The sequence below is a fragment of the Phocoena sinus genome, chromosome 14 (assembly GCF_008692025.1).
Source record: "Phocoena sinus isolate mPhoSin1 chromosome 14, mPhoSin1.pri, whole genome shotgun sequence".
NCBI classification, from domain to species: domain Eukaryota; kingdom Metazoa; phylum Chordata; class Mammalia; order Artiodactyla; family Phocoenidae; genus Phocoena; species Phocoena sinus.
The window spans coordinates 19352662-19375179 of NC_045776.1; the positions used below are offsets into that span (position 1 = coordinate 19352662).

At 37.9% G+C, this 22518-nt stretch overlaps 1 protein-coding gene across 3 annotated transcripts in view; it reads left to right on the plus strand.

Moving 5' to 3' along the window:
• The window catches only part of CCDC68 (coiled-coil domain containing 68), a 50135-nt gene that overhangs the window by 9182 nt on the left and 18435 nt on the right, over nt 1-22518 (plus strand). For 2 of the 3 annotated variants that reach the window (XM_032653880.1, XM_032653881.1), the window contains exons 2-7: nt 7936-8144; nt 9277-9363; nt 10900-11040; nt 11981-12106; nt 13655-13783; nt 19398-19480. In XM_032653880.1, coding sequence (XP_032509771.1) covers nt 8028-8144; nt 9277-9363; nt 10900-11040; nt 11981-12106; nt 13655-13783; nt 19398-19480 — 683 coding nt within the window. In that variant the 5' untranslated portion in view covers nt 7936-8027. The remainder of the gene's footprint in view (nt 1-7935; nt 8145-9276; nt 9364-10899; nt 11041-11980; nt 12107-13654; nt 13784-19397; nt 19481-22518) is intronic. The other variant, XM_032653882.1, reaches the window with a different exon arrangement.

Sequence of the window (22518 nt, forward strand, 5' to 3'; positions counted from 1 at the left end):
GGGGTCAGTCTATCTGGGTTCAGGTGATAAGATTAACTTATGATCTTGAAAAACATGTCACTTTTCTGTGACTTGGTTGCCTTATACCTACATATAGACAGATATAGATATATAGGTAATAATTATAGCACAGTGTGTTGGGGTGATTAATTCTGACAATATATGGAAAATAATTTTTGGTAAATGGCACAGTGCTTTGTCAATAGTATATATTTTACATTGTGTTTGTACTAGGATTTCAATCCTTTTTTCCCCCCAAACTAAATAGTTTTTATTTCATATCTAAGAGCTTGCTATAGCACTGGCTATGATATAAATATATTTGTGTATACAAATGAGTAGCATTTAGAAATGAATAAAAATTAATTCTACTTTAAAAATCTTAGATTATTTCTTGCAAACAGCATTGCAGTTACTTGGGCTCCATGTTAACATGCATGCCTTTTGATATACTGTACATCATTTTCAGGTAAACTGCCCAGTCACCTGAGATTTAGCCAGCTGACACTGGATGTCACCATTGTGCCGTGTAATGTCGCTGCAGAACAGGTGTGCTATTCAGCATTCAGTACATGACCAGTCTCTTCAAGTGTCTGGAGATATATTAGCTTTTCTCCCCCCTCATATAACCTAATTACCCTTGTAGCACTTTTATTGTAAATTACTCTTTCAGTTTCTAACATCAAAGCTCTCTATCATAGTGACCAAGAATGATGAGACAATTGTCAATATTGTTAGCTCAGAACTGAGGAGGTGAAAACTCAGAAACTGTGCGAAAACAGGGCTCTCGGTCACTAAGCAGAGTCACTGACTCTGGCTAACCTAAGTAGGAAAGGAATTTATTGGAAGTAAATTCAGCTTCCAGAATCGATGGGAAAACTAGGTATGGAAATGGGAGAATCCAGTCCCGGTACCTCAGCAAAGATCAGTCTGTAACAAGAGGGGGATAGACTTCTGGCATTGCCACTGGTCACTAGATACCACGCTGGTGTCCCTGCCGCTGGACGCAACGCACTCTCTGTGCCAGACTCCTTCCTGCGCAGAATAATGACGGGATTTTCACTGCCTCCAGCTTAACAAGCCCGAGGGACAATCCTTTGCTGGCCTTTCCCCGAGGGAGCGCTCAGTTGGCCGAGTCTAGGAGTTGTTCCTGTGCTCCAGCCCCAGGGAGTGAAGGAGAAGTAAGGGATCTTTCCTGCAAAGACTCATGCAGATGGTGACCCTACATACCTGGAAGGGAGATTCAAGCCAGGCGTCCACCACGGTGCTTTTCAATCAGTACCCACAGAAGTGAGTTGAGAATGCTGCCGTGTGGTCAGCTGCCCTGTGGTCAGCTGCCCTTCGCTACTCCTTCCATGGACCTGGACTCAGTTGCATGCGCCCTGTGGCACCTGACAGCATCCCAGACTTTGCTGTGCCTGTCTTTCCTTCAACCCTGAGGGGGGCCTTACCAGCCAGGGCTAGACCTGTTTTAAGTGGCCAAGGAGAAAACTCCTTAGGCAAATTGAAAGTCTTAAGTTTCGGTTTATTAAAAGAAAAATTCCTGCCCATTAAAAGAAAAAAAAAAAAAAAAAGGTAGGCCACACTGCATACCTTGTTCTTAGAACATGACTTCAAGCAAGTTCCAGCCTCAGCTCTTGCTCTGCCCTTTGCCTGGAATCCTCTTCTCCCAGATGGCCACACGGCTTCACCTCCTTCATTCACGTCTTTTGCTTAAATGCCACCTCTTCAGATCGGCCTTCTCTCAGCACCCATCCAAAACAGCACCGCTTTTTATTCCGTTACCCTGCCTCCGCTTTTCTTCATGACACCACCTCTGATTATGTTCCCTATATATTTATTGTTTTGTTTCATGTCTGTTTCCCCCCTGTACTGAAAGTCCCGTGAAAGCGGGGTCTCTGACTCATTTCTGTAGCCACAGCTCCTAACACAGCTGTATTCAATAAATGTTTAATACATGAATGAATGAATCAAGGGTTAAATAAAGGAAGGGAACTCCTTTGTTAAAATCTCTAGGCTATAAGTACCACAAACTGAATGGCTTAAACGTAGTACTTTCTTGTCTCACAGTCCAGGAGGCTGAAAGTTCAAGATCAAGGTGTTGGCAGGGTTGGTTCCTTCTGAAAACTGTAAGGAAGAATTTGTTCCAGGCTCTCCTTCACCTTCTGGTGGTTTCCTGAAAATTTCTGGCATTCCTTAGTGTGTAGAATCATCACCTTGATCTCTGCCTTCAACTTTACATGGAGTTTTCCTTGTGTGCAAATTTTCCCTATTTATAAAGACATCAGTCATATTGGATTAGGGTCCACCATACTCCAGTGTAACCTCATCTTAACTAACTACGTCTGCAACAACCCTGTTTCCATATAAGGTCACATTCTGAGGTGCTGGGGGTTAGGGCTTCAACATGTGAATGGAAGGGGGGACAAAATTCAACCCACAACAGGCACCTTCTTTGTGTTTATTGTATAATGGTTGAGCCATGCTTATGTCATTAATCAGAAAAGTAGGTTTGGTTACATAATCCTGGGTGCCCAGTGCTGTGCTGGTTTACCACATGGATAATAATTCACAATAATGTGTATGAATTGCTTTGTAAATGGTAAACTATTCATTGGATGTTAGTATAATCATCTGGGGATGTTGACAAATTATTGATGCTTTATCAAGAAAGAATCAATACTATGGATTTGCTAGTCTTAAAATACCCCCAAATGGATTTTCCTTTACAGCCCAGCTCAATCTGCAGACTGTTTAAAGTATTACTGGACTTTTTTCTACCAGTCAGACTGCTTGTCAGCAGTAATTGTGGATAATGGCTTTATGTTTTACTTACTTATTTGACAAACATGTACTAATCATTTATTATGTGCGAAGCACTATTATAAGTGCTTGACAAAGGTTAACTCACAAACAACCACGTGTTTATTATTTATATTATTATTATTAATCATAATATTATCTGAATTTTACCGATAAAGAAACTGAGGCACAGAGAAGTTAAGGAATTGCTTAAGGTCACACAGCTACTGAGTGGCAGAGTCAGGCCATGAAACTAGGCAGTCTGCCTCCAAACCTTTTAGCTGTAGAACATTCTTTGTTCACAGAAAGTCTCATGGAAAAATTCAGTGTGTGACAGAACAAAGCAGAGCTGCTTTGGTTCAAGTCCAGACGGCAAAGCCCTGTCTGGGCAGCGCCTCCCCTTCCCTGGGGAGCCCTGTTTGAAAAGTCCTGATCTAGGAAATAATACCTCTTGGCTTGATGCCACTTGTAAGCTGTCTTCGATCCACTCTAGCATAAAACAAATAAAATTCTTTTCTCACTTTAATTAACTGATTGTGTTTTATTTTGAAAATTTTAGCTGCTTAAACTACTTCTGGCAGAAATAAATGTTAAGATAGATTTTCCCCCGGACGGTAACGCCATATGGCAATTTGGACTTTCCTGGCTTAAGTTCCCCTTTGGTTTCTTTATACAAATGAAGGACTGTGATCGTGAAAGTTTCCTGAACCAAAAGAGAAATGGGATTTGATTTCCTATAAATAGAGTTGCATATAAACTTTGCAACCAGATAGGCATGATCTACCCTCTCTGTTATGGACTGCTTATTTTCTGTGGTTATTCATAATATAAAATAATCGGAGCAAGACTTTTAAGAGTTACTGTCCATTGAGTGCCTTCTGCAACCGGGGATTTAAAAAACTCTTCATTTTTTACAACTCTAGGTGTTATCACCCCTATTTTACAGATATGTAAGTCGGGGCTCAGGTTTTATGTAACTTGTTTAAGTTGGCCCAACCAGTGAGGGGAGGAGGGAGGATGTTTTGAGAAATATCATTGGTTAAGGAGCAGAATTTTTTTTTTAATTGAAGTATAGTTAATTTACAATGTTGTGTTAGTTTCAAGTGTACAGAAAAGTGATTCAGTTATACATATAGATATAGATATTCTTTTTCAGATTCTTTTCTGAAAAGAAAAGGTTATTGCAAGATGTTGAGTGTAGTTCCCCCCTGGGCTATACAGTAGGTCCTTGTCGTTTATCTATTTTATATATAGTAGTGTGTATATGTTAATCCCAAACTCCTAATTTATCTCCCCCTACTCTTACCACTATCCCCTAACCATAAGTTTATTTTCTATGTCTGTGAGTCTATTTCTGTTCCATAAATAGGTTCATTTGTGGAGCAGAATTTTTTGACATTAAGAATAAAAGTCACATAAGAGAATATCTTTTAGGATGTATAATGTGAGGCCTGATGCAATTTTCAAATTATGAAAGACTGAGAATGCAGTGGGATCCATTCTAAAGAGTGATTAATTCCTGTGATGAAATGCCCCTTATCATTCGGTAATGTACACAATTATATAACACACTAAAAAGAAAAGAGAAGGTAAATCAAACAAATGTGACTATAGGTCAAGGGCGATTGAATTGAAGAACAAGAAAACAACTCAGAGTCAATTGCTTTGATTGCCTCTATTTTCCCCCTGCTTTTGCTCCCACCTGCTGCCATACTCTACCCCAGGGGAGGGCAGACTTTTTCTGTAAAGGACCTGTTAGATAGAAAATATTTTAGACATTGTTTGCCATGTATTTTCTGTGTTGAATCTACTCAACTGAGCTGTCATAGTGCAAAAGCAGCATAAACAATACGTAAGTGCACGGCCACGGTTATTTTAGAGTAAAACTTCACCTGTGAACACTAAACTTGAACTTCATATAATTTTCATGTGTCCCGAAATGTTATTCTTCTTTTGATTTTTTTTTTTTTGAACCATTAAAAGATGTAAGAACCATTCATAAGCTGTCCTAACAAGCTGGAAGCCAGACTGGGCTCCCCGCCGTGGTTTGATGACCACCACTCCAGCCTTTCCACCCCTCTCTCATTTCCAAACACATCGTTTCTTGTCTCTGTGGGCATTTCTTTTACTTCCAGCGTTTAAATGTTGTTTTGGACTAAGAACTTAATCCCGGAAGAGACTTCAGAGGACCAAGTAACAGAAGTAGTTCCGCTCACATTCTGCAAAAAACAGACATGAGAACTGCTACGGCCAAATCAAGTTCCCCTGAAACAAATAGAAGCCACGGTGGCTGTCTAAGAGGATTTAACATAAAATGGAGAATTCTTGGCATACTCTGTCAATTTCATTGAAGATTAAAGCATAAATGCAGGACTTTGAGTCATCCCCAGAAGCTATTTAGTTTTAAAGTGATGCTAGCAAATATGAAAATTCTTTGTGTGTTTTAACAGCACAGGTCATTGCTAAATTTTCATTTTTTTCCCACTAGGGAATCTGACCTTAATGTGATAGAAACACTCTTTATCTTGGTGTCCAAAAGACGAAGGTTTGAGTTTCAGCTCTGTTAGTTTTACTGTGATCTTGGGTAAATGAATAGCACCTACTAGATTCTTGGCTTCCTTATCAGTAGAATGAGATTAATAATCCTACCTTACAGGACTTTTATTTTATCTTATTTTTTTAGTCCTTTACTATTTATTATGAAAATTTCAAAGAGAAACAAAATAGTAGAGGACTGTAGGGATCCCATGTGCCCTCACCCAGCTTCTACAATTCCGTGCATTTTATCAAACTTCTTTCATTTTTACCTCACCCCATTTTTTCCTCTCTTTAAATACTAGAGTAAAATACTCTCTTTAAAATTTCAAATGTAATATTATCTCACCTGCAAATATTTCAGTATGTATAACTAACAGAGAAGATCTTTCTAAGGAATATCAATTCCATTATCACACCTAAAATTACAATAATTACAAATAATGCTTTGCAAAACTGCAATAATTCTTTAACATCATCTGTTATCCAGTCAGTGGTAAAATTCCCCTACTTGTTTCAAAAATGTCTTTATATAGCTGATTTATTTGAATCAGGAGCCAAAGAAAATTCATATATTGTATTTGGTCATATGTTTCTTAAGTCTCATAATTTCTGGCAACTTCTCTTCTCCCCATCTTTCTTCATATAATTAATTTGTGGAAACAATAATTATTTGCCCTGTAAAATTTTACATAATCTGGATTTGGCTGTTTGCAACCTTCACCTTTGTAGAGTCATTGAACCGTTTCCTCTTTCTCAGATATTTACCGTCAGTGGATAGAGGGACTGCATACTTCATAGGTGATGCTTTCTACTTGTGCTTGTACCACATCTAGAGAACATAGTGTCTGGTTGTCTCTAGTTTTCTGTTAAGGTTGATTAGTGGGGTCCCTCGAGTTGATGCATTCTTCATCAACCTCTCACCTAATGTTTTTAGAGCTGGTTGATGACTGTGGCTTAGATCCATTACTTCACAACGGGTTGCAAAATGTAGGTTTTCTAATTCTATCAGTCCTTTTGGGTTTATTAGCAGAAATTCTGTAGCAAAATTTTCCTAATCAACTGTTTGGTTACCAAGAAATACATGGTAAATTCATATCATAAAGGCAAGACCAATGCTTGTTGGTATCCCCCTCACCCCTTTTTCTGGGCTAATTTTTAGTATAATCGTGGCCCGTTTCCGTTGAGTTTGAGGATTGGTGGTGGTGGTGGTGGTTTTTCTCTTGTCAACATTATTTCAGGAATTAAAAGAGTTTTGATATGTTTTAATCCATCACAGTCATTCCTCTTCAGGTTGGTTTTTGTGTCTTATTCAAGTAGTATTTGGTTACTTTTTTGCTTTCTGGTATGACAAGATATCTTAGGCTCACCTTATATACTTCTTGCTCCAGATCTAAATCACTCAAGAAGCCCTGGTTGCATTTTAGTAGAAAATAGTGTACTGAGACCATAGTCTGGGCACTGGGAGTGTTAATTGCTTCTGTTTCTAAATTTTCATTTAGACTTGGAATGTACATTTTTAAAGGAAAATAAATCATTATTTTCTACTCATGGTTCCAGTTTGGATTGTAAGGTTTTTACGTAACATTTTTGGTTCTGATTTGGATTTCTTCTTCTCTGATGCTAAAAATCTTGGTTCTTAAGACATTAAGACCTGACTTTATTCTACATCATGCATTTAAGTGAGTGAGTCATGTGAATGTGTGCACACACATATAATAGTTTCAAAATAGCAATACCAATATTTCCACTAAAAGTATTATTAGTGAATATGGTTTAAGATTGTTTTGGGGATTCTTTTTGTTCTTAGGACATATCACATCTGGGAAAAATAGTCCCTGGTGCATGTTTTAAAGTCACTTCAAGTAATTCATGAGGATATGCCACCAAGTTTGTATGCAGATATATTCATTTGTTTTATTAGTTTTTTATTTTTGAGGATTTTATTTTTTCTTTTTAACTTAGTTTTACTTTATAATTAGGTAAAATAATTACATTTTTCAGTGTCAAAACTGTAAATTACAGATTTTCCCCTTCTATCCTACTCTCTCTTCTTAGAGAGATTATATGTATCCTTTTCTGCACCATGCTTTTTCACTGAATAAATATATCTTAGAGAAAACTCTATAGAAGTAGGTAGTTCATTCAGTCAGTCCCTTTTTTGTGGGCATTTGGGCTTTTCCAAATCTTTCACTATTACAAATAGCTCTTGAGTAAATGGCCTTTACAGGCTACTGAGAGTTAAATAAAATGCAGTACATTAGAGGTCTCTGTTAAGTATAAAGTGATATACATACATGTATGTAAGTTTTATATATGATTTTTTTATATTATTAGCCCCACAGACATTTATTAAGCACTTACAGTGTGCTAGAATATGAATGTGAATAAGGTATAGTCTCTACTCTTGAGGTTTTATAGTCTAATTGATACTGAATGAAAAGAAAATTTTCCCATTTTTCATTCTCAGTTTAATTTTTAAGTTTCTAATCAATGACTGTTTCAACTGGTGTTGGTTTAATATTAAATTAATTCCTGGAGTTTGGATATATACAGATTTCCATAATTTATAATATTTTTTACTATATTTGATTACAGCGCTAATACAGAACTCCTTTCAGTTTACAAACCACATAATTATAACATCAAGGAGGTTAGTTTTGTCCAACTGATTTGGGCTGGGCTTCACAATGACAGCAGTAACAGTGACCACGACAGTTCCCCTGAAGGGGAAGATAGAAGATAATTCTGCCTCATATGAGTCCACATCAGCTCACATTATTGAAGAAACCGAATATGTGAAAAAGGTATGTGGGCACTGGAAATCATGTTACCATGGTATGATTTTTTACAATAAAGTCTGATATGAATTAGTGGGCTTTGTTTCTCCCTCCCTAGAACATGTGAGGAAGAACAAACCTAGCTTGGCAAAGGACAACCTTGATAGCTGAAATTTAAACACATGCATTGTCATTTCTCTTGAGGGTATGAACCTCTGTTCCTACACTTGGACTAAAACTGAATAAAGGACCAGGAGGGTTCAGGACACCTATCAGCACTTAATTTGTCCCACACTATTCTCCACTGCATCCTACTGTTTTACATCATTTCTCAGTTCTTTCATAAGTATTGATACTTTGTTGCCAAGTAGATATTTATGATGCCTGCTGAGTTTCTGTCTCTCCTTACCTTGGTCCTTCTCAAGCAGTTCAGAGCGACTATCGCCAATGACTTGTACATGTTGGCATGTTACTTCATTAAAAATGTGAAATCTTATGAGAATCCAATGATAATGTCTGACAAAGGTATATATTCTCATGAACTACTTTTTAGAACAGATGGAAAAATTTGGACATAGCTAGTTTGTGACTTAGAGCGATTAATTTATCTTTGAGTGTCTTGCAATTCCATAGGTCACCAAGACACGGGGCTTGTATTTCATGCATAAATTTGTATGATCTCCTCTGAGTAATTATTCTCTAGTAATTATTAAATAGTAGTTATTCTCCAGTAATTACTAGAGAGTAATTATTTTGCAGTAATTATTGGATAGTAATTATTTTGTAGTGATTACCAAATAGTAATTGTTTTATAGTAATTACCAAATAGCAGATTAGTACTAAATTACTATATAGAAAAAAACAGAACTAGCTAGTATTAAATACTAATTACTAAATTGTAATTATTTTGTGGTATAATATTCATTTGGGTTATATTTTAGGTTTGCCTAAGAAACAGTTGTAAAGACCAAATGCTCATTTTCTGCAATCTAAACAATATTAGCCTAAATGCAATTTAGGTTGATGACGGTTATTTAAATCTGAGATTGACATATATGTAATACTTCCTAGATAAATTTGGTACCCTGTAACTGGTATAGAAAAAAAAAAGTATTTGGTGTTAAATGCCTTTGAAAAAAATATTTTTCTTTTCTTTTAGATTCGAACTACTCTGGAAAAGATCCGAAATCAAATATTTAAAGATGAAGTAAGACATAATAGTACAAATCACAAACAAGATGCAAAGGTAATGAATTCATCAAAATGTACCACTTTTATTCCTTCAGTAAATGAACGTAAAGCCATATAGACTTCCTTTAAATAACTTTTTGATATTATTAAATTATTCTTTGAATGATGAGTATTAAATATTTTGTTGGTATCTAAAGATGTTAATGGGCATGTGTATATTTAACTACAGATGTCATTAGTAGGATCAGATTGGAATGGCCAGGTCTTACTTGAATATTTTAAACTTGGCTTACTTATCTAAATTGTATGGGAAGATACTGGCTCAGCCGGGGTACATATAGGTTCACCTGGGCCACACCAATGGACACCCAGTTGAAGCCATTACGCTGCGTGATCAGTCAGTAAGCTTAAATGCACCCCTTCCCCTGTGACCAGCCTTTTATTCTTAAGGTCAAACAATGTGCACTTAGCCTTGTCTGGATTATGCCAGCTTAGCCCTCACCTGAGCCACACGCACCTCATCAGTGTCAGCGTTATCCACTCTGCAGGATGGCCACAGAGAACACTAGAACATAGCGTAAGATGTACAAACAGAGTCTTCTTTATCATCCTCAGCTCCTAAACTAACACAACTCACTCCAATTATTTTCTTAAGTGCTCTGAAACTGAAAAAAAGATTAATGCTTGTGAATGAGAGGAAAGATCAAACATTCAGTTCTGACTATGTTGAGTTGCCTATCAGAGTGGAGGTTTCTGATGGAAGTTGGATTATCTGATTCTAGAGTTGAGGGTAGAAGTCTGGTATAGAAGGTCCAGGCTATGGGGTAGAGATTTTGGGAGTGAGGATGGTATTTAAAGTTCTGAAACTGGAGGAGATCACCGAACATATCAGTGTGGATAGAAAGGAGAGAAAATCTAAGCATTTAGTCCTGAGATTTATGATATTTAGATGTTGGGAAGAAGAAGAATCCATCACAGGAGGCTGAGAAATGAGGCTAGTGAATTAGGGGGATAAACAGGAGAGAATGGAGCTACTGAAGACAAGGAAAAAAATGGGTTTTAGAAAGTGAGGAGGGACCGCTGTGTCAAATGGCGTCCGTGGGTTAAGTAAATTGAGGGCTAGTTATTGACCATGGCCATAACAATGGGGAGGTTGTTGGACACCTTAATAGGAATAGCTTCCTGGGAATGCAGATGAATTCGTGTTGCCAGTATGTCTGCCTCAGCCATCTCAAACCACAGAAGGTCAGCAGACAAGTTAGATTTAAAAAAAACAACAACTGGCTTTGTGGATATCATTTATCTCCTAAAAGGTCTTCATAGTATATTTTAAACTGTAGGGAATATAAAAGGCATGAAAGATGTACTTCTACCTTCCTTTTAATATAAGAATCTATTCAAATTTGAGCAAATATAGAGGCCAGCTGCGTTTCATCTGGAACTTCCCATTGATATTTAAGATTCAAAAGATTTATTTGTGTTGATCTGAATCTTCCTTGACATATGTAATACTGAGGGATAATTATTGTTATCAAAGTTAGTAGAGAAAAGGAAAAGTCAGGTGAAGGATTTTCTTGTTTGTTCTTTTCAGCACTGTCGACACGTTCAAAATGGCTTTGACTCTGAAGTGGATCCCTCTTGTTGCAGTTTGGATCTGCTCCTGGAAAGGATAAAAGGAAAAGACCTACAGCTCTTAGAAATGAACAAAGAGAATGAAGTGTTGAAAATCAAGGTATGAGCAATAGGAGAAATTTCTAATTTTGTACTTTGTGCCAGTAGGATAGATTTGTGGATCTGTGAAATTAGATAGACATCCACACACATCCATAAATCCACACATGTGCTCACATACTTAGAGAAGCACTTTTACAGTTGATCAATTAAATCTCACTGTTTTATTTTGAAGGCGATTTTTATTATTAAAATAATTTTACAAAAGTTCAATGGGCATAGTTTCAGTTGTACAAGATGAATAAGTTCTAGAGAGTCACTGTACAGTATTGGGCCTATATTTAATACTGTACTGTACACTTAAAAATCTGTTAATGGGGCAGGTCTCATGTTAAGTGTTTTTACTACAGTAAAATTTAAAAGTCTTTATATATGTAATAATTAGGTATTAAAAATTGCATATTAATTAGAGCACTCAGTCAAATGTCTCATTGTTTTATTTAGCTAATCTATTGTTGGGTGCCTTATATTTTCCTTTTTTGGCTTATTTTATATACAGTCCTACAGTGATTTAGTAGGTAGATCTTTGCAGCCATCCTTGATTATTTATTTAGGTTAAATCTTTGAAAGATTCGTGACACTTTGTCGATATTGCCCCTAATACTTCAATCTTGTCATCCTTCTATTTCAGGAAATATGTCTTTTAGCACTGTTGTGGCCAATGATACGAAAAAGCTTGCAAATACGTGTATAAGCTGATGCGGCACTGGGGAACACTTTGCAGGGGTGTGGTCTATATATGCAGGGCACTGATATTCATAGAGCTCGCTTTGGCCTGGCCAGTGCAAATCACCTGCATGACAGCCCCAATAAATAGGGCACATGAAGGTGCACATGGTACAGTTACAGCCTCTGTGTTTCTGGTTGCCCATCAAACAGTTCTGTCTTTAACCCTTTTTATTGTAAAAGTCAAAACATGCACAGTGACCTTTTGTTTCTAGCTCGAAGCCTCCAGAGAAGCAGGAGCAGTGGCTCTGAGAAATGTGGCCCAGAGATTATTTGAAAACTATCAAACACAGTCTAAAGAAGTTAGAAAGAAGCATGAGGACAGTAGACACTTACTCCAGGTACCGAGCTAGCAGCTTGCATACTGGTGGACTAACCTCCAAGCTGTTCAAGTCTCTCCTCTGGGGAAGAGTTAGATGTGAAACAAGCAATGGCCACGTGACTTGGCAAGACCTTGGAAGGGCAGGCTGCCCGTCTTCTGCCCTGATCTCCCCCCACCCCTGTTTAGCCTGGTACCCGGATATTATGCCCCCCTTGCCCAGAGCCCTGCCACCCAGCCTAGAAATCAGGGCTGGCCTCATGACACTGGCCAGTGGCTTCTCTTCTGGTTCTGCCTTTGACTAACTAGGTGACCCAGTTTGAATCACTCTGTCTCTCTGACTTGACTCTAAAATGAAAAAGTTGGGCTACATAAATCGTTTCAAAATTTTTTTGGTCCTGGAATACATTCTTCAGAGTAAACGAACAAAAACATGTATGTGTATGTACGTATATATATATCATATAAAATTATATATTTTATATTTAATATATAAATTAAAATTTAAAATCATACAAATATATATGGGTGTGTATATGGGTGTCTCTATATCATAGACACATACCTACACTTTGTTTGTTTTTGAATCTGAAATATGTGTCCTAGGGCCAGTAAAACTTTATCTGGAGAATGTATTCTAGGACTGGAAGAGGGAAACGTGTGTATGTGTGTGTTTGCCAAAACTCAAAACAGGGAAGCTCATTCAGGCACGGGTAGGGCACCTGGGTCTCTGCCAGCTCAGGCCCTAGGAGGATCCCCAGGGAAGCACAGTAGGAATCCACTGCATAGGCGACACGCCCTCAAGCTTCAGGTTGAGGTGATGACGGTCACAAACTCCTAGGCATGCAGGGTGCAGGTAAAGTACCTATGTGAAAGAGTGAGCAGGTGTGTGTGGACGGGAGTGCCCATGTCCCAGCAAAGGGAGTGTCTGGGCAGGAATGCCCACCTGGTATATTCAAGGGAAGTCAGACACTTTTTTTTTCTAACCGTAAAATCTTGAGTTCTATTAAACACACAAGCAGATGTGGGTGCGCATGTCAGTTACAAGTCAGTTGGAACACTCCCAAGTGTGGCCTATGGGCGCCCGCTGAAAACTTCTCTCCTATGTCTTTTAGTATAACTCCTGCTATACGCCTAGGAGATAACCCCCTGACACAGTGGGGATAATTATTCTGCTTTTATGACACTTTCTGGTTAAAAAGAAAACACTTTTTACTTGAACGTATAAGATTTTAATTTTTGTTCTAGATAAGTTTTGTTGAGAAAAAGTCAAAAGTTTTGCTTTTCTTAAAATTTTGTCTCTCTTTCTTATACAGTTCACAGAGTATGCTTTATGGTAGAAAATGTCAACATTCTAGAAATAATATTTATATGTTATTAATTCTCCATTGATTTAGTGTTGCTGTAGTCCATCAGGTTTATTTTGAAGAAAGACTGAATTCAAGGAAGTAATTCTAAACAAGTGTGAATTATTAAATTTTTTTTGGCGACTCAGAAAATTTTAGAGGGAGATAATAGCTGTATAGGTTTAATGAAAACAATAGTCTGATAACTGTTTTTCTGACAAAAGGTTAACACACTTGAAAAAGAACAGAAATTGAAGCAACATGTTGAAAATCTGAATCAAATTGCTGAAAAGCTTGAAGAAAGACATAATCAAATCACAGAACTGGAGAATCTTGTACAGAGAATGGAACAGGTAGGCCTCTGGAGAATTAAAGGGATTTCTTCCTGACAGGGTTAGGGTGAGAATTAAGGACGATATTATGAAAATAAATAACATTAAGTGAAAATGTTCTTTGCAAACTCCTAAAGATCTTAGGATGTACTCAATAATGTTCATTTCTTCCTTACACGTTTAATATGATGTGTATTGTAGTTACTGATTTACCTCTTTACAATACTACACTCGAATTATTATCTGTCACTTTTTTTTCTCGTAATGTATGGCTTAGAAAGGGGAAACATGTGAAGCTATGAATAGAAATAATGGAAAAAATCACAAAGTCTACCTACTGCTAGTAATAATATAGCGAATCCCTGTAATTGCAGCATTTTTATGTATTGGAGTCAGTGAAGTGTTTATTTTTGGCCACCCAAGTCCCCTTTAGATTTATAAAAACCTATGACTGCCCTAGGACAGGTATAGTTCACAATTAAGAAAAGACTTTCTTGGGACTTCCCTGGCAGTCCAGTGGTTAAAACTCCACGTTCCCAGTGCAGCGGGCACGGCGCACGGCTTGGCCAAATTTAGGGAAGAGTAATAATAGAACAAAAGTTATTAAAAGTTTCATGCAGTGTTCCTTTAAGTAGCTGCCCCTCCAAATACACACAAAAGGTTAGCACATAAATTTCGTTTTGCATGCCTTAGAATTTAGATAAACCAAGCAATATTTTTTAATAGTAAAACAAACCAATAGAAAACTGGCATCTTTGAAACTGAGTTGAAGTAGATAAGAATACAGACTTTAACTTTAGTAAATATTGCCCAGTACATTTTTATATTTATTACATGAATTCCCTGATTTTCCTCCACTCTCCTCAGTCTTACTTTTTTTTATGAGTCTCCTTGAATTGAGGCTATTTCAGAAACATCACTTCAAAAGCATCACATTTCAACATTCAGGATATTTGCCTGAGAAACCTTGAGTAATTTTTTACATATTTCCCAAGAATTTAATTTATAACACTGTGAGTTTGGCTGAATTTGTGATCTTAATGAAGGTCCTATGAAGAAATCATGAAAATTAAATAAGCCCAACCTTAACTGAATCTAATAATAATAATATACAGCTACATCTGTGTTGTACGGTGGGTGATGCTGAGTGTTTTACTTTAGCCAAAATCACAGGGCTAGAATGGCCTCAAGTAGCTGGTTTGCCCTCGTGTAACAGTTTATAATTATGATGTTTTGGACAAACTGTAACATTTGGATGAATACTTTGCAATGTTAGAATATTTATCCTGTAATAAATAGTTTAGCAAACTAAGACAGCACAAGGAACGTTTGCATTTCGGAAAGGGAGACAATTCTGGAATGCAAATAGGGTTGTTTAATCAAACTACTTGATTAACCAGCTTGACATTTAAATGCAGATTTGTGATCACCTCAAACCCAGTAACACTGGGTCATGTTTACTGGTCAGCTGTCAGTCCCTGAAAGTTAACAAAAAAAATAGTGTAATGTAATTTCTATCTTCTAGAAACCCCAGGAAATCTGTACTGGATGTGAGTTCATCTCAGAATTCCGGAGTATAGTCACTGGACTATTTATTCAACAAATATTTGAGCTCCTACCGCCTACCAAGCAGAGCTCCAAGCTAGATATCTATTTGTGAATGAACCAGATACAGTCTCTTTGTGGAGATTGCAATGTAATATATCTGGGTTGTGTGAGACTCAAGGAACTGCCCAGATCTCCTTTCATTCATTCTCCCAGGGGTCCTTAGGGAAGCTGACATCCAACTGAAGGTAGGGATGGACCCCAGAATAAGGTTAAGTGGCTTAGAGACTGGCAGACATTTTTGAGAAGTGATGGCCTAGCATTTGTCTTGATATTGACCCATAATGCAGAGCTGTCTCTAGGAGCTCTCTGACATAGTAAGTGGACAGAATGCCCATCGTTCAGCAAGGCCATGCAGGAACCTTCCAGAACATTCTAGTTCAGTGACTTCTTAGAGTGGAGTCTTTTGGAATCTCTGGGAGGTGGAGGTAGTGGGGATGCAGTGGAAGGAAAATGTGCAGGAGTTTTATCTTTATTTTTTAAACATATTTAGTTTAATGTAAAATGATCACGCAAATAAATAAAACTATAAGAAGCAAAGCTTGGTAACATCTTGGTCTAAGGAGATACTGAGGATAAAGGCTGTGATGAAGGGTTTCTCAGGAGGGAAGTGTGTATCGGAATGAGAGGAGGGGGTACTGAGACCCTTTGTATTGATAAGAAAAGGACATGAGTTCAAAAAGGAAATGAAAATTAAAAATAAACATCCACAACAAAAGATTGATAAATACTGCCCTGGTGGTGGGCACCCCCTGGAGAAGGGTTCATTTTCTACTCACTTGCACGAGCCACTGCTCCAGTAAATAGCCATTAGTGGTATGAGGTCTGGTAATGAACGCATTACTTAAAACCTTCACCATCTGTCCCACTTTAATCAAGAATGCAGTGAGAATGAATTCCATAAACACAGTGATAAGCCAGCAAAACCGCCCAGTAAGAGCATTTTAATACGGCATATGTCCCTTTGGCTGGCAGCGCACTTCTGTTGCATCATATTTGCTTTCCAGTGTCATTGATTTAGCTCTATTAGCATTTTAGAGCTCAAAGGCTCTTTTGAGACCACCTAATTCCTCCTCATCATTTTATAAATGAGGACAGTGCGAATGAGGGACTATTCCACCGTCCTCCACTTAGCAGTTCACAATCCTTTCCATTATGCCCACATCTTCTCTGATGTGGGATAAAAGGGATGCCATTGGTTCCTAAATCATTTAGATGTTAACATATGGCAGTGATTTAAGTTGGTGTCCACTCCACCTTGATCAATAAGGTGCGGGAACTCTTACGCTCTTCAGAGGTGTGGTTTTGGCAAGAGTGGATTGCCCGCTGGGTGGTGCTGTGAACGCCTTTCCCTTCCCAGAAGACACTGTCCCTGAGAAGTGCTAGCTGATGTAGTGTGATTTTCCGTGTTGTCAGAGAGGCAGCATTAAGAGTCCAAGCTACAAGGACCTACTATATAGCACAGGGAACTCTACTCCATATTCTGTAATAACCTATATAGGAAAGAACATGAAAAAGAACGGATATACATGTATGTATAAATGAACCACTTTGCTGTACACCTGAAACTAACACAACATTGTAAATCAACTATACTCCAATATAAAATAAAAATTAAATTAAAAAAAGAGTCCAAGCTAAATACTGGAGGCTTGACCAAGGCAGAACATTTATGTGTCCAGCTGTCTGGTCTCCTTGAACCCTGGTGATAAAGATTCATGAATTGAGAGTAAGTCCATTAGAAAGAATGTTTGTTAAACACCATTTTTCCTCCTATAAATTCAAAATATATTATCAGTGATGTGTTTCTTTGATGACCCAAGTGTCATAATAAGCTTGCAAAATATATTATCAGTGATGTGTTTCTTTGATGACCCAAGTGTCATAATAAGCTTGCAAAGAGTATCTTGATCCCTCAGATCAATTAAGGCTACACCAGAACAGTATCTAATATATGTGACAAGAATGCTACAGGAAATTTTTGAAAAAGTATAAATTTAAAAAATAACAGAGCACATAAGATATGAAGTATTTGGCACCTTCAAATTATTATATATTGAGGTCCTAATATGTTTCAGAGAAGCATGTAGACCTTTCACATACATCTCCAATCATCCCAACATTTCAATATAGATAGTATTATCCCCATCTTAGGGATGTTCAAAAAGTCAAAAACATGACTCAAACAAATATAGAATGAATACATGTCAGATGTTTTAGTCAACTCATTAATTAATGAGGGAACCAGTAAGATTGTAAAGCTGGTTTAAATAAAATATTTTTTGAAATTGGATATTTACATGCATTTTGAGAAAAGGAATGTAGAATAGGGTTACTAGGTTAGATACAAAGGTAGTTAATATTCTTTAAAGCAATAAACCATAACCTTTAGGATTACCTTTTCTACCAGGCAGAAACCCACAAATTAACATGCAACTTCACAAAGTCAGGGCTCTAATCAAATAATAAATAATAAAGTCACACGCAAAGAAATTCTCCAAGAGAATTAAAAAAATCCTTGTGTCAGGTTATTAAACAATGACCCAATATGACATTAAAATTATATATTTTGATTTACAAGTTTTGGTTAATTTTTCTTAACAGTGATAAGGTCTAGAAGGGTTAAAACCTTGGCAAAACTTAACACAGTCACCAAGTTTCAGAATCAGTTCTGTCCATGCCCAAAGACATTCTGAGATTTTTGCTATAATGGCACTGTCTTGTATTTTACCCATATAAATACTACAGAAGGAATGATTTTAAACAGCATTGTAAATACTGTCAAAACATCTGTTTCCATCAGATATAAAAAAGAACACAATCCTCCCAGCTTGGTTTTTCATGGACTCGACTATTTTCCTGTTGGATGTAGAGAGTTTGGTTTAATGGTGACAATCAGACATTTCTTTAGGGATTCTTTCACAATGTCAACATTTCTGTTATATCCTAATTAGGAAGTGACTTTATCACTTATGACTTTGATCTTTCACTAAATATACATTTACTACTTTTCTACCTCTGACAGATGCCATGTAAGCAGGTAGGTATCAAGACAAGTGCAATAATATCCTTGGATACCAACAACTCAAGATTACCGGAGGAGAAGCAGGTGGAATGATGGGAGAGCCAGTGTCTAGAGAGAGATGGGCAGGCAGTTAGCATTTAGGGCGGGTTGGAGAGACAGAAGAGAAGTTTGACTGAGCAGTGGACTGGGGGAGGGGCCAAAGCAAAGCTCTCCAGAAAAACGTGGGCAGTGAAGACAACTAGTCTTGATCTGTCCTTGAACGGCTTACGTTACCGAGTCCAAAACCGCTCTGCTCGCCGCACGACAGGCTAATAAATCGGAGACGGGGTGTTGAGGCAAGGAACACGACTTTATTTGGAAAGCCGGCAGACGGAGAAGACGGCGGACTAAAGTCTCAAAATAACCATCTTATCGGGGTTTGGATGCCAGTTTCTTTTATAGCACAGAGGGGGAGATGAGGAAGTAAAGTAAAAAGGCGTAAGTTTTGCAAATATCACCTGGAATGGCCAGCCTCGGGGAGGGGATGTGTTAATTTCTTCTTTTTTGCAGCCATCCACGGCTGGAACAGGGTCTGGATGTTTCCCTGATCAAAGGCAGTTTGGTTTAACATTCAGACAGAGGGGCAGGGTTCCCCGAGGCAGGCCGTTATGTATAGACAGTATCCTTTTAGTGAACAAAAGCAGTGGAAAGCAAAGGTTAAAGTAAAAGAAACAGATTCAACATGTAGTCAGACCTGGCTCTTCCCTGTTACACTTGTAAACCATGCTGGAGAATGCCTGCCCCGGACTTCCCTGGGGTGGGTTGTAACAGCTCCGCATGAAATGAGCTCTTTAGCTCAAAACGTATCTCTAGTATTACAAGAAGCATCTTTTGCGAACAGTTTGCAAGAATTCCTTGCTGAATACACACGCACATAGAGAGAAAGAGAACGAGAGAGAGAAAGACAGAGAGAGAGAGAAATAAAGGAAAAGCAGTGAGCAAAAATTGTATTTTATTTTCTCCTAGGAAAAGAGAACACTGCTAGAAAAGAAACTGTCTTTGGAAAACAAGCTGCTGCATCTCAAATCCAACGCTACATATGCTAAAAGGTTTGCAGATCTCCTAAGTAAAAGCAGTTCCTGATATCCTTCCTCTCTTCAGGTCCACTGACCAGTGGATAGAAGGCAACTATCCCCCAAGGGAAAGGAAGCCTGAAAGTGCAGGAGGAAGGGAGATTTCTTAGCATTAACAGCCGTGTGCCTCTCCCTCCCTACCCACTGGGGAATCTGGATGGGGCAGAGGTCACTGGGGGTACAGGGAAACCAGTGTGTGTATATGTGTGTGGTGGCTCCTTAATCCTTTTGAAGAGTGAATGAGCCGTCCCCTCCCTGTTTACCCTTGGTGCTGAAGAGGATCCTGCTGAGGTCTCCATTCCCCTGATGCTTCTGATTTTGTTAATGGATCTCCGCTACAGCCGGCCTTAAATTAGCCAGCCCGCAAATGGAATTGTAAGATAGTTTTGTCGTGCTCCCAACTTTGTAGAGAATGAAGGAAATACTGTGAAAAGCATCCTTAGTTCTTGGGACTTACTTCAAATACTCGTAATTCACAAGCAGTCCTGGTCCTTGTGTGCTGGGGTAGGGATGGATTTATGGGTTGATGGATATCGAATGGCTTGACTACTCGGCTGCTGTTAGAAAAATTCTCTGGAATATCATAGAATAACTCATATCATATGAAATTTCCTGAACTTTTTCTTTTCTTTTCTTTCTTTTTTTTCTTTTAATTCTAAGCCTACCACAATCATTATATATTCTGATACAACATTCAAAGTCAAATCTATTTCAAAATCTTAGTTTATCCATCTAGAGCTCTTGCTCTAGGCACTATTATGAATCTCAAAATGTACACATTCTTATTCTCATTTATTCAATAACATCTGCTCAGACATCACTTTCTCTTGGTCTTTTGGTTTTTTCCTATCTCCTTTTCCTTTCCCATTATCTCTCTTTCTCATCATTGGACCTCATAAGCCAAAGTCCAGAACTGGGCTGCCCCTGGCAATTGTACCTACATATTTGAAACACACTGGGATACCACTGATATTAATTTCCTCATATGCTTCCCTGTGAACACACATATAGCCCCAGAAGGTGGATTTCTGAGTCTCATAGCACTGTACTTTCTGTAGAGAATAAAGGAAATATTATGGAAAATATCCATAAGTCTTTGGAATTACTTGTATATACTCATAATTTAACTCTAAGTAAATTTTTGGCTTACCTCTTTTTTTTTTTTTTCCCTAAAGAGAGCTTTTCCATGCAGCAGAACTACAGCTGGTACACTGTGCCTTCCATTAAGAGTCCAGACAATGAGCTTGATTTATTCTTTAAAACATGATTTTTTATTGATAATAGAGGTTTTGTCAGTCTTTGAGCCAAAAATGTAATGGTTTTAAAAACCAAACTGATCTATTCTTTCAGTCCTATTATATATGAGCAGTCAGGATAAAGAATTCTCAAAAAGCTCTTGAGGAGGTTTTAGAAATATCTTGAGGGAAATGGAGCTTCTGTGTTTCCAGAAAGGTGTTTGAACATCCTGGCTTGTGCAGTTTTCATAAATTGTAGATGTCACAAATATTTATTTTACTTGTTATTTTGAGCCGTGCGTAGAGGTATTCACTTTGCTAAGTGACAAGAAAATGAAATCAGTATGAGTCAGATTCTTTTAGTTAAAGCAACAGAGACTTGGTTAAGCTACCATAAATAGGATTTCTGTTAGGTTAAGACTGAATAGATATGGCCATAAAGAAGATGTACTCGTGGGAAGACAGGAGGACAACCCTTTAGCACCTAATGTGATTTGAAAAACCAGATTATTTTGCTTCCCACTTAGTGATGTGTGTTTATGCAGTTTCACTCTTTTCTTGTTCTTCCTGGATGATTCATTACCTTTTCCCACCATTTTTCACCAGCTGGTTTGTATTCTCTGTATTTTCCTTTCAGATTCCAGAGGAAAGAGTCTGACTGGCCTAATACTACTTCCTGTATTGGACAGATAGATCATCTTGACCAACCCCTGCATTGACATCCAACCAATAGCCTTTGGCAGGCGTCCCCTCCCATCCTTGTGGGTGGCCTCCCCTTACTCAAAGAATAGCCTAGGGCTTCTTCCCTGAGCAGGGGGCTATGCGTCATTTAATTTCCCTTAAACATAGATAGTTTGATAGGTGCCATGACTTTCTTGAATTGCAGAGAGTTTCATTCTACAATTTTGATAAAGAGATAAAAAAATTCAATATGTTTTAACTTGGCATTTCTAATATTAGAAAGCATCTCTGAGGATGATAACTTTTAAGCTTTTATAATTCAGAAGAAAGAGAGTTTCTTCTTGCATGTGGATATGTATGTACCATTATATTAAGCTAATCCTCACAATTACTTTTTTTTTAACATCTTTATTGGAGTATAATTGCTTTACAATGGTGTGTATGTATATGTATAGCTGATTCACTTTGTTATACAGCAGAAACTCACAGTTACTGTTAACAGGAGTAAAAAGGTTTGGCAGAAGCATCTTTTTTAAAAACAAGGTTGACCCCATATTTCTACTACCATCGGTACTGACACATGCGTAGTGCCTTTCGGTTTATAAAGTAACCTGAGGTACCTTATTTAATTTAGTCTTTCCATGGACCTTTCAGGGAGGAAACAGAGCTTCTAATTGGTTACATGACCTGTCAAGATCACTCAGCTTTCCAGAAGTTGTAGGGCTGGGAGTTTGTGCTCTAGTATTGCCGTAGCAAAGCCTGTGCTTGTTCTTCTATAGAGGAGACTTGACTTTTTTTCTCTTATTTCTGGAAACTCCAGAGACCTTTTCTCTGACTGGTTTCCTCAGTCCCCTGTGTGGCTACGAGCAGAAGGCAGTTTTCCAACTTTTCTCTCTGCCCTGTGATGTCACAGACAAACACACAGGCCCATTTTAGAGTTATCCCTTGGGGAACACATTTGGGCTTCGTAAAGACAAGTAGTGTGTTGGCTTCAACATACCTGTAGAAGCTGCTTAGGGATGGTACCTTCCTTAGAGGAAGAAACAGGGTATCTTGAAGATGTGGTTGCATGTCGAAGCATACTGTTGTTACTTACAT